The sequence below is a fragment of the Drosophila hydei genome, unplaced genomic scaffold (genome assembly GCF_003285905.1).
Source record: "Drosophila hydei strain 15085-1641.00,03,60 unplaced genomic scaffold, DhydRS2 tig00008122-arrow-pilon, whole genome shotgun sequence".
NCBI classification, from domain to species: Eukaryota; Metazoa; Arthropoda; class Insecta; order Diptera; family Drosophilidae; genus Drosophila; species Drosophila hydei.
This window is the reverse complement of record NW_022045833.1, coordinates 1025953-1039499: the sequence shown is the minus strand read 5'-3', so window position 1 is coordinate 1039499 and position 13547 is coordinate 1025953. Positions and strand designations below refer to the sequence as shown.

Below are 13547 nucleotides of genomic sequence, written 5' to 3'. Positions count from 1 at the left end.
ATATACTTGGATTAAGTGTTAAAATTGTTAGGATAATTTGGCCGGTCGCCAAAGCTTATAAGAAATATCTATATCTGCTAGCTATAGACTTGACATTGCCTGTATATACTCATAAATATCATATTTAAACGTGGCTCTATAGATTAAAAAAAACTATATATATCGCTTGTATATATGTATACTTAACATCCATAGACCTAGAATTCTCATATTTCGCAGCTAACCCATTAAATAGAAATGTGAACGAGTATTTCAAAGTCGTTTCCAAAAGTGGTTTTCCCTTTCTGTTTTTTTTTTTAGCCACTGCACGCAATTAGTGTAAAATATTTTACACTTCTTCGGATATTGTGGTTGAGTAACACACATAAATAACAATTCCAAAGTTGCCCCTCGGGGAAATGTTCCATTAAATAAGTAAATATTCAAACTCGCACACTCTGAGCGTGTGTGTAAACTTTTGAAACTTTCTACATACACTCATTGGTTAGTTTTCGGTGCGTTGTTTGTATTGGTTCGTGGCTAAAAATTTGTTGGCCCCTGTCAAAGTAAATAATTGTCAAATGCTTTAGAGTTATTTGTGCAAAATATTTCGTCTATTCATTTAGCAAATGAGTTTCGAATTTCGACTAAATTAAAATGTAAATACCGCTCAGTAAACTTTCAAAATATATCTATTTATTATATTTGTTTTATTGTGCGGAATTTGCTGGGGCTTTGAAATACCATTGAAAATAAATTAATTAATGTGCTTTCCCGCAGCTGATTCAAATGGAAATTTTGTTTGTTGATAATGAAGAGTAATTCCATGAATCAACTTAATTGATAAGATATTAATAAAATGATTATTATTTAACTTTCGAAAATTTAAACAGAGAAAGGATTGCAAAATATAAAGGAATTGTTATAAAATAGTTCAAAATGCCACGCGATTAAGTCTCACCTATTAATTTATTTTTTTAATCTTTTTATATTTTAAAACTAATATCAAAAAAATTAAAATTAAAATTTTGATATAAAAAATTAAAATTAAAATTAAAATTTTTTTAAACTCTTTTAGTTTTTAATTACATTTTATTGAGAATTTTGTGTAAAGAAATATTATTTATTTATCAAATATTTAGAGTTTCTCTCACATTCTTTCATCCTTTTCTTCAGCCTAAATCCACTTTATTTAATGTTAAAGTTTCTCTTTTTATATGCATTTTTATTAAATTAATTAAATAATATGCAATGGAAATTTAAAAATTTCAACAAGCTAAATATATGCTATGCATAGAGTTAAGCTGAACTTGCCACGGCTAAACATTTCTGTTTGTTTGCATATGAAGTCATGGGCGTGTGGCACAATATTTACTCGGGCATTTTGTTGATGGCTTTGTTGTCAAACAAATTACGCCAAAAATTTTGCTGTGTAATATTCATTCATAAATTCAACAGATAGTCTGCCATGCTTAAAATTGTATGTAAGCAAATCCCCCAAAGAACATATATATATATATATATATATATAACACAAGTAACCACCAAAGGAAATATGTAAACAAACAAAATGCAAAAGCTTTTCAATTTTCCTATTAATCCTCTCAACAATTTCATTCAATACACTTGCCCACACCTTGGGGACTGAGACATCAGTAGAAAAACAAAACAAAAAAAACCAAAAAAGAATGAAAGAAAATGCGCAGGATACAAAGTTATTTATTTTACATATTGCGTATGAAAAAATAAGGAAAAAAGTGCAAGAGCAAAATATTGTCAAATGCTGACAATTTCGTTCAATTCAATTTGCAACAGTGTGCGAATGTGTGTATGTGTGTGTGTTAGCGGATGTGTGTGTAGCTTTAAAGGCTATGAAAGTTTTTGGGCTCTGGCTCTTGACACTGGTGTTTACCAACTCGTGCTGTTGCGCGCTGTCTACCCCACTCACACAGCTTATTCACACATTCTCTCTTTCTCTCTCCTTTTCTCTTTTTTGGTTGCTTCACAGACGCTGCGCGAATTTCCGGAGGAGCTGCGTGGCGATGTCTCCATGCATCTACATCGTGAAATATTACAGCTGCCGATATTTGAGGCTGCCTCTCAGGTGAGTGTGCGTGTGTGCTGTGTGTGCTTGTGTGTCTGCGTGTGTTTGTTTCCCTTGCTGGGGTCGTCGTCGCTTTAAAAGCCATACAAGTTCTCAAACAAACGGTCTTATGATGCTGATGCTGATGCTGATGGCAATGCCAAAATAATCGACAGCTAACTTGGCCAGGGCCTGGGCAGTCAAAAGTCAACTGCGGGCTTAACTCACACACGCACAGGTAAAACTTACATCTTATACATTGAGTGGTATGCGCGTGTGTGCCTTTTGGCCAACAGCTCGACGAAGCATGAAAAAGGTTTTAGGCAAAACTTTTGGCCACATGCAGTTAGCAAGAGCGAGAGGGAGAGCGAGCGAGCGAGAGCTGAAGTGAAGCGAAAGAAAAAGTGCGACAAGCAGTAAAAGCAAATGCAACGGTGCGAGTTGTGATGGTTATCGTAGACGACAATGTCAATACCCTTGTCATACGGCACACTCAGCTGTGGGTCACACACGCACACCTCAACCATTTTGGCAAATGGTGCTTAAATGTGAAGCATGCTTCGTGTATCGCTTGAGTAATTGATTTTCCAATTAAGCTTCACTTGCATTATCGCCACAGGCGCATTGTTTCGTGGCAAATCCAAAAACTTTACCCTTACTCGACTCTCAATTCGCCAGAAGTTTCCAACGTAGAAAAGAAGAAAATGTACAGATAAGACAAGTTTACACTTGCTCTCTGGGCGAAACTTCAAATTTAACATGTCAAATAGCAAAGTTTCTGCTGCTCAGCTTGTGAATAAAGACTAGTCTTATGCATATTTACAGATAAAAGTTATTACAGAATAGTAAGTAGCTTGTTAAGTAATCAGTGCGCATTTTACTACAGTTTGAGTCCCTAAAATAAAACTTCATCAAAATATGAATAAAAAATTCATTCGAAATTAAGTTTTTATACAAATTAAGAACTTTTATCATTTTGTAAGCTTGAAGTGATAATTAAAATCAGAAATTTAATAAAAAATATGCTGTGGGTTACATGAAGTGCTAAAAAATGACACTCGACTAAAATATATGAATTTAAAGTTAAAATAATAAATAAATTCATAGTAATTTTATTTTAAATATACTTTTTGTTTACTTTTAAACGTTCAATAAAATTTTAAAATAAATTATTTCAATGTTTCTAATGCTTGAAAAACATATTACAAAGTTTCTTTATAATTTACATGTAAAAAATTTTTTTTTAATTTTTTTAAACTAAAAATAATACGAACTTATATATAAATAAAAATAAATATAAAATATAAAAAATATAATCATAAATTTTTTAAATAAATAAAAAGTTAGTCAAAATGAATAGAATACGTTATTATCTAAAAAACAGATAAATAATTTTTCATATCCTTGGGTTAATTAACTTCTTGCCATTAACTGAGTTAATAAATTGTACCTAGCTTTTAGTCTTTTACTGCCGACAAACTTGCCTCAAGCTGTATAGAAATTCAAAGAAGTATAAATATATATATACATTAAAATAAAGATTCAGCTTAGTTCATAAAGATTTTGTAAGAGAAATCAATTGTTTAGCTAACATCTATCAGAAGCTAAGTATGAAAAGCTTTAGCTTTAGTCTAAAATTGTAACGGGATCCTTTCGCTTTTTGCCTCATGCTTTGTGGCCGATTAAATTTGAAGCTTTTTACTAAAGCGCAAACAACTGCAAGCTGAGAATAAAATAAGAAAAATAAAACAAACGACAATACGATGTGCAAACATTAATAAAGCTTATGCAGGGATGGCAAACAGAAACCACTCAGTGGCAATAAGCGCGCTTTAAGCCACTTTTCGTAGCGGCAGCAGCAACAGCGGCAAACAACTCAGCAACACGACCAATATTGCAACTTGCCAAAGGATGTTTTCAGCGTCCTGTTGCTTCTTGACCAGCTCAATGCAAAAACAAAAGAAGAAGATGACAAAGACGTGTTTCAAGGCACAATACCCAAACTCAAACTCAAACTGAAAGCGAAACCAAATCGTATTTACGTGAACATTTCACTGTTTGCAGGGCTGCTTGAAACTGTTGTCACTGCACATAAAGACGAACTTTTGCGCACCCGGCGAATACTTGATACACAAAGGCGATGCACTCAACAATATATACTATCTATGCAATGGCTCCATGGAGGTGATCAAGGACGACATGGTTGTTGCCATCCTGGGTAAGTAAATTTTCGTCTATTTCAATATTTTTTTGTAAGCATATTTAAGTGCAAGTCGCGTTCGAATAAATAGCCATGTTTTCGCTCGGTTTATCTATTTTGTTTTTGTTTTCGAAAAACGTTTATTGAACTCGCGAGTTCGTTCACTCCACAGCAGGCTTTAGCTCTGTCAGCTAGCAAGCTGCTTGTTTATTCATTCACGATGTTGCCTAGACAAATGCTTGCTATTTTTATGCTTATTGATTCTAACTTAGCGATTGACCTTTTGTTTTAAACACAAGTATACATAACTTTATATATATATAAATGTGTCTGTGTGTAGGTAAAGGCGATCTGGTGGGCTCAGACATTAATGTGCATCTGGTGGCTACCAGCAATGGGCAAATGACCGCTACTACCAATAGCGCTGGCCAGGATGTTGTTGTGCGTAGCAGCAGCGACATAAAGGTAAGCAAAGACGTATATTAACTGAAAGCTGAATGTTAAATAGGATGAATAAAGTATGCCAGTTAAAATCGGCTGACGAACTTTCTTTTTAACATGCTGAAAAATTTCGTTTTATGTTAAATGACTTAAGCTTATATTAAATTGAATATTTTTAACTTATTATTTTATTTTGAATATAAATTTTATTTCACTGCTTATAGACTTCAAAATGATTTTGTATATATATTTTTTTATTTATTTCAATATTTACTTTAAATTTCTTTAACACAAGTTTTTTTTTTAAACTCAAATTTTACATTTTCTGCGCAATTTTTAAAGATTTTTGCTTTATTTATATTTTTTTAACTTTAATTTGTCAATGAACATTTTCTTTTTAAAATTTGCCATATTAATAAAATGCTCTAGAACCAAAATAAATGAAAAATATCTGAAAGCACGTTGAAGGCATATGCAAAGTCTTTGAAGTTTTTATGCTGTGAATCCTTGGCATTGAGGGTAAATCAGGCAGAAGCAGACGTATATATACGTATTTTATATATATAAATATATACTTATATTGATCAGGATTAGCAGCCAAATAGATCTGGCTTATGTTTGTTCATAAGTTAATTACATTTTCTTTAAGAATTCTTATCTCTTATTTGCTCGATATTTTCATGCAAAAAAAATAAATTTTTATCTCCTTCAAACTATTTTTATTTAACAACCATTTAGGCCATTCGATTATATTCAAGCAAGTTTCACCTGATGTCATTTTCCTACATTTATTTCGCTTAGTATTCAAATGCTGAGAGAACTTTATGTTAATGATCCCTAAACCATTTTGTTGCCTTCTGTTTGCCGTCAATGTTCTCTAGTCTGCCTGCGTGGGCATCTAATTAAATAGATTGTTCTTTTGTTTTTATGTTTATTCGAATTTTTTCTTGCTGCTCTGTGTCTAAATGCGCTTTAATTATATTTTTTATTAAGGTCGCCTCTTATGTTTTAAAGCCAAAGGTTAAAGCTCTCTGTCGCTTTGCTACTTTTGTTTATTTTCATTATTTTGTCTCATGCTTGCTCGTTTGTTTGTTTGTTTGCTTGTCGTAAATTGTATCACGTTGAGTGTAGACAATGTATTTAAGATACAACAGACGACTTTCCACTTGACTGCAATATTTTCATTGGTTTTGTTTTTGTAAAATTTAAGCCACAGGAATTATTCGAGTGTGTGTGTGTGGCTTACATAACTGTCAGTTAATTAATGCAACAGTGTGGCATGCCGCAAGCAAACGCTTTAAATTTAAATTAAGTGCTGATCGCTTAATTAGTGGCAAGCCTTGCAATGACTTCATAGCGCGTGGAAAACTCGCTTTGCTTTGTTCATTTTCAGAGTCGCTTATTCATTTATTTATATTGTTCTGCCTGGACCAAACTTAAGCTCTACTTTTGCCTTTGTGAGCAGTTTATTTGCTAGTGAAAAGAATAAATAAAGCGCAGACATTTGCCACGGGCTGCACGCAGCGAGCGCTAGTCGCGGCGCCACTTCAGGTACAGCCAGAAGTGGCAGTCAGCTAACAAGAACAACAACGGGGCGTATGAGTGATACTTAAACGTAATGTGTGTGTGTGGAGCTATAAGTTTGTGTGCTTGTGTGTGTGTGTGTGTATTTGTGTGTGCCAAGATGGTGCACTTGAGCATGTAAAGAAGACGCCAAGGCGTCAACATTAACAAGTGAAACGAGTTGAAACGTGACCAAGGCGACTCAATGTTGCTCTGTCGCTAAGGAATAAATGTATGAGCACAAAATGTGCTTAGAAAATGTTTGTAAATATTACTAGAATAAAATATTGCATATAAAAATATCAAAATATTTAAATATTTAAATATTATATATTATTTATATTTTATATTTGCATTTTATATATATATTTGCATTTATCAAATATTATTAAATATTTCATTCTAATTTAACCACATGAACTGCGCTTTTTTTGTGGAATATGTTTATTTATTTATATTATTTTTTTATTTTTAATTATTAACTAAATGGCACGCTAATCATTTGTATTATGTTAAATTAATAGAAATAATAAATGTAAAATAAATAGAAAATTTTAATGTAAATATTTTTGTAATTATTTATATATTATTTAATTCGTTTTTTAATACTTTTTATTTTTGTATACAAAATTTACTGAATAAATAAATGTATAAAAAAAAAATTAATATATAATTTTGTATGCAAAATTTGCTGCATTAATAAATGTATAAAAAAAATTAATATATAATTTATCTAAGTAGTTATATATAATTTTTTTAAATATATCCATAAATATATTAACTTTTTGTATTTTTGAAATCTTATTAGTTAATTGATGTAAATGATGCACTCTTCAGAACAGATTCACACATTTTTGTATTGTTATATTTATGCCTAATTGCTTAAAGTCTTAAATATATTTGTGCACCACTAGAACAAATAGATAAAATAGCTTTATATTTTGCTCTAGTATTACTTATATTTCTCTCTCGTCTGCCAAATAGATATGGCTAAATGAAACTTTGAGCTGCTGAAAAAGTTGTTATGTGTAGATTGAAAATTAAGTGAGATTTTAAATATTTATAAGAGTTAAATGGCAAAAGAGTTGCGTCAAATAGTTGGGAAATAAATGCCTAAAATAATATTTATATTAAAATTTCATTCTTACTCAGATAAATTTATAGAGTTGTTAATATAGAAATCTTAAAACAGAATTTAAAATTTATTTTGATTAACATTGTTAGCAACCGTCAAAGTAACTTAAAATTGCAATGGACTTCAAGCAAGCTTGCATAGCAAATAAGGTCGCCTGCTGTTGGGAACTCATTGAGAGGCTCCCGCAAACAGCTTGGCAGGCAGGCAGTCAGGCAGTGCTAGCTGGGCAACAACAACAACAACAACAACAACAAGAACAACATACTTGAGAGTAGTGCATAATCATTTAACATAAAACGTTTTCGTGCTTTCATTTCTGTAGGCGCTCACCTACTGCGATCTGAAGTGCATACACATGGGCGGTCTGGTGGAGGTGTTGCGTCTATATCCCGAGTACCAGCAGCAGTTTGCGAACGACATACAGCACGATCTGACATTCAATTTGCGCGAAGGCTATGAGAATCAGGAGTCGGATATTGGACCCACATTTCCATTGCCCAGCATCAGTGAGGATGACGAGAATCGCGAGGATGGTGAATGCAGCAACGAGCAGGATAAGGAGGCTGCTGGCGCTGGTGGGGCGACTGGGCCATTGTCTTCGACTTCTTCGCCGCATCACAGCATCACGCGTTCGCCGCTGCTGGGCATGAATAGTCCGCGTCATCAGCGCCTGCATCAGCGTGGACGCTCCTTGATAACGCTGCGGGAGACCAACAAGCGACAGCGTCCTCTCAACATGGCCAGCAGCTTGGATCGCAATTCGTTCGAAGAGCTGGAGCCGCCCATTGAAGAGGAGTCGGGCGGCACCAAACGCCCATCGCTGGAGCGCCTCGACTCACAGGTCTCCACACTGCATCAGGATGTCGCCCAGCTGAGTGTCGAGGTGCGCAATGCAATTAGCGCACTGCAGGAAATGACTTATTCATCCGCCGCCCTCAACTCGCACGGCTCACTCAAGTTTCCGCCGGCACGTTCCATACCGAACATCAGCGGCGTTGCAGCTGCTCGCGCTGGCTTGGGCTTGGGCTTGGCCGGCGGCGATGCACAGTTAATGGGCGGCCCATTGGCCTTGGGCCTGAGTGAGGCTGCGGCCATGCAGCGTTGTTTGTCCCATCCGCCGGAGGTTTGGGGACGCGAAATGCAGCTGCCGGCCATGGCAACGGCGCCCAGCTCAAAGGCCGCCTCGCCGGCTAGCGTCGAGGCCGTACAGAAGACGAGTCGCAGCTGCCAAACCGATTTCTATCGCATCGACTTTCCCACCTTCGAGCGCTTTGTGCTCGCTAATCCGCGTCTAGTCCTCGGCCTGCTGGGTATTGAGCCGGCCATTAAAAATGAAATCGAACTGCTGCAGCAGAAGCAAACGCTGCAAATCTCGCCATTGAATACCATTGATGAATGCGTCTCACCGCTGGCGACAGAGCCCGGTTTAGGCAGTTCCAAGGAACGTCTGCTAGGCGGCCAGGCGCCTTTGTCAACGCCAGCAGCTGGCCGCATCTATCCGCCGTTGGACGATGAGAATTCAAATGATTTTCGCTGGACCATGAAGCATTCAGCCAGTCATCAAAGCTGCTGCAAGAGCACGGATGCATTGCTAACGCCAGAGGAGCAAACGGCTGGACAAGAGCAGGATCAGCAGCAGCAGCAGCAGCAGCAGCAACAACAGCTGCAACAGCAACAGCAGCAGCAGCAGCAACAACAGCAGCAGCAGCGCAGCAAACGCAGCATGCGTCGCAGTGGCAGCGGCGGCAGCAATTCCAGCCTCTCAAGCAGCAGCTCCAGCTCCAATTGCCTGGTCTCGCAGAGCACTGGCAATCTAACCACCACCACCAATGCATCGGTGCACTGCAGCAACAGCAGCCACAGTGTCGCCAATACGCGACGCGCCTCCTGGAAGCTGCAACATTCGCGCAGCGGCGAATATCGCCGTCTGTCGGAGGCGAATGCCGAATACTCGCCTCCAGCCAAGGTGCCAGTGCCCGTGGCCGTGGCCGTGCCAGCAGCCAGCGTCACCAGCTATGGCGCTGACGAGGAGGAGAGCGTAGAGCTATTAGGGCCGAGACGCGGTTCACGCAGCATCATGGTCGATGCGGGCAACGGCGTCAATGAGACAGCCAATGGCATTGTTGGCGGTAAACAACGCAATCGTTTCTTGTTGGGCGTCAATCAGAGCCAGAGCCAGGGCCAGAGCCAGGGCCAGGGACAGGGGCAAACAATGAATTTCCGCTTTTCCGCCGGCGATGCCGACAAATTGGAGAAGGGCCTGCGCGGTTTGCCATCCACACGTTCATTGCGCGATCCCAGCGCCAAGTAAACTCTAAAACTGGCTAACTGAGCTGCGTGTGCTGCATTGTTTTGGCAGCTGATGGTAATTTGTATGGAGCCAATGGTTGGGGATTGGGTTTCGTGTTGAGAGCAGTGTGTGAGCAGAGGTGGCGGGGTTTTTGTGGTAGCCTCAAGGCTGCCAGGCGTAGGCAGACGTGTGTGGATTCGTTTACATGCAAGCCGACGTGCGTGATTTATTTCCTAATTAATACTGAAATACGAAGACGCTTGTACTTTTAATATCTAAGAGATATCAACAGTAGCACACACACACATTGATTATTAATTTATTATACTGAAGTTTTGCTTAATTGGTTTAATTTGTGCACAGAGCGTGTTATCGAATTTCAATGATATCTAGTTTTGGTAGAAGGCAATAGAGAATTCAACTTGCTATATCAAAGAAGTTTTCTTAAAGCTTTTATGTGCTTTCGTAGGAAGCTTTGACTTGAAGCGTAATTCCTAAAACACACTTTGGAGCTATGTGCTTTAATGTAATTCATTTTAGTATTTCATTGTAGACAGCTAACAAAGTTTAGCTTGAAAAGCACATTAAAGCTCAAAGATGTGTGAAATATATGAAAATATTCATAGGTTTTCCATAAATTTAGATTTTAAACGCAATTTTTTAGCAGCTAAATTCATTGCATTAATTCAAATTATTTCTAGATTTCCATAAGCTTTGAAAGCACATTAATATTGTCAGTTAAGCCAAACGTATTGATGCTCATGTTTCAAAAACTGTATTATTACTTACACTGCAAAATAAATATAGTAATAATAGCAAGATACTTTCTGAAAAGCTTTATGAAGTTATAAAAGTATATTGTAAAGTATATTCATATGAAAAGCTTTGTAAAAGCTTAAATTCTATGCATAAACTTTTATCTTTCACTCTTCTGCCGGCTTAATCCACTGATTAAGTGACATTTCAGTTTAACATTTAAGGACTTTTATTAAGTTTATTTGTTAATAATATTTATTAAATTTAAAAAAGTAGTAAACAAAGCATATTTATTCGTAGCATATCAGATTACATGATCTATGGACATAACATAATCTATATTTTTTTAAGACTTAAGCTTAACAATTAACTCTTATCAAGTGAATGTGAGGCTGTCAATAGGAAGTGCAAAAACGAAAAGTTAAACAAATGTTAAAGAATAGAATTGTACGAGAAGATCAATATATATATATATATATATCTAAATATATATTTTACTAGATTTGCAGACAATGCATTTGAAGCAAACAAACATACCATAAACATATAAATATTTACATAAAAAAATGAAATAACTATATGCATATTTATTAAATAAATAATATTCAAACGGCAAATATTGTATATCTGAGTGTTAGATGTCAAATATGATCTATGTGTATGAAAATAGTTATTTCGAAAATATCCCAGAAATTTGTCAGGTCATCAACTGTGAGGTCGGTTAGTAGTACAAAATATCAAATAACACAAATATCAGCGACAGAGGAAGAATAACAGAAACTTGTGCTCAAGAAAAATACAGAAAGAAAAGCTATAAAAATATTCCAAACCTTGATCAATTGTGAAATGTTTAATGCTCAATAAAAAAAAATTTTAAAAATAATTATTAAATAATTTTAAAATAAAAAATAAAATAATAAAAAGAAAATGTATAGCAAGTGCAAGAGTATGATAGTTAGGCAACATGTAAGAGACAAATTTTTAGGATGTGAAAAAAAAATATTTAAAAAAAAGTAAGGAAAATATATTTAAGAAAATTGAAAAAAAAAATATTGAAAAAAAATATTGAAAAAATATTGAAAAAAATATTGAAAAAAATATTGAAAAAAAATATTGAAAATAAATATTGAAAAAAAATATTGAAAAAAAAATATTTACAAAAATAAAATAAAATTTAAAAATATATTAAAATTAAATTTAAATATTTGACAATCGTTTGCGCTATAAAAAATATCAGCATGAAAGAAATTTACAATTTTTACTTATAAAGTAAAAAAATGTTTAGAATTTGTGATTTCATGTAGTTGTCAGTTGAGAATATCTATCAAGAAGAAGAGGAAGCATAAAATCAAGATAGAACAGCTATTTTTTATAGAGTGGCCATTGGAAAAGAAACCACCCGAGCGAATTGAACGTGAATTACTAAGGTCTAGCAATGAGATAAGTTTAAATTCGAAAATAAGTTTAAATGTATTATAACTTGAGCGAGGTATAAATACCAATAAAAAATAACTGTATATTTCGAGCTGTCTAGTAGTTGCTAAAAGAGAAAACAAAAAAATACTAGTGTATATATGTATCTATATGTAAATGTTCCCAACAAACTATAAAGACTTGTGCTTCATTCTATTCTCGATGTAAGCATTCTACAATAATACTTAACTATGTAAGATTGTGCATATGACTTTTATATGTATATGATGATATATATGATATATACATATATATATATGATATATGATATATGATATATGGAATATGGTATTCGTATATTTTAACCCAAGCAGAATTCATGTGTGTTTTATATAATATCTAAGCAGAATTTATTGTATTGTATGTATTATAGAGTTAATTATATGATATATATATATATATGGATATGTATATGTATATGTATATTTATTATACATATTTATGACAAAGAAATATGTTTGGTCAATAAGTTCAGCGAAATTCTCTTCAAACGTTTTTAAATGTTTTAATTAAATGTTATTCGAAAATCCAGAAAGAAATATTCAATATTTAAATGAAATACACAATAAACTTGATGTCAAATTCAGCAAAAAGAAGCCACAAATGTTTTAATCAATGCTCAATTTTTGAATACGTCTCAATTATTAGCAGCTTTAGCGCTTACTTTTGATTTCCATTCGCCCCCATTTGGCCTGTCAATATATCTGCTTTAATGCGATTAACTCAATTGGCTGTTCATGGAGCTCAAGTGAGATAGTGAACGCTGCTCCCCCTTTAGGTATGGCATATATCAGCCATAAGCCGATAAACTTATTGTCAACTTTATTTGCAGTCGACGTCAGGTCCATATGTCAATCAAGGTCTTAAAGTAACAGGGAATTCCCCAAAGGCTGCTGTCAATTGGCCTTTCACTTTCGACAGCTTTTATAGTGTGTCTGTCTCTTGCTATAGATATCAATATATTGAAGCATATATATGTATATATGTATGTCTATATACATGTATGTATATAGACATTGTTAACAGAGGCCTAGCTATGCACAGCTTGCATTGTTATTGAAGGATATGTAGATTTTAGATCAGTCTCTCCTGCTCTAAATCTCATGTGCTAAAAGGCATCCGGATTTTACACAGCATATGAAACTCAACTGAAAGTCCTTAAAGCTTTAAGAGCTTTTGCGCCCAGCCAAAGCATAAAGCTGCCTGCGGGAAATTTCTGGGCAGTTCATGGCTTTTGCTTGGTATTTTGAGCTTTCGCTGGATTGAAACTGAGCTATACAAATTTTTAAAAGCTCTAAAGTTTTGGAATGATTTCCAATCACAAGCTTCGCATTTCAGTGTGTGTAGATCTTAGAGCTTTTGTCTGTTCTGTTAGAAACTTTGCTAAAAAATCATAAATGAGGGAAATTCAAAAGTTTTACAAGGACTTTTCATTTTTTTCTTAACTTATAAGTGCTATATATATATATTAATTTTAGTTCAACTAAAAATTTAAACTATTTTTAAATTTAAAAGTGAGTAAATATTTGTACATTTTTACAACTTTTGATAATTAAAAAAAAAAAAGAACGGAGCTAATAATTAGTTGACAGTCGTTAGCAGCTGTTGGGTGGCAACTTAAACTGAA

The 13547-nt window shown here is 34.7% G+C and overlaps 1 protein-coding gene across 1 annotated transcript in view; it reads left to right on the top strand.

The window, feature by feature from the left end:
- Nucleotides 1–9809, top strand: part of LOC111597675 (potassium voltage-gated channel subfamily H member 8) — a 74560-nt gene extending 64751 nt beyond the window's left edge. Inside the window, exons 14-18 of the mRNA XM_030225073.1 lie at nucleotides 1988–2083; nucleotides 4127–4280; nucleotides 4603–4727; nucleotides 7724–9013; nucleotides 9053–9809. Of these exons, the coding sequence (XP_030080933.1) occupies nucleotides 1988–2083; nucleotides 4127–4280; nucleotides 4603–4727; nucleotides 7724–9013; nucleotides 9053–9712 (2325 nt within the window). The 3' untranslated portion in view covers nucleotides 9713–9809. The remainder of the gene's footprint in view (nucleotides 1–1987; nucleotides 2084–4126; nucleotides 4281–4602; nucleotides 4728–7723; nucleotides 9014–9052) is intronic.
- Nucleotides 9810–13547: the final 3738 nt, after the last annotated feature.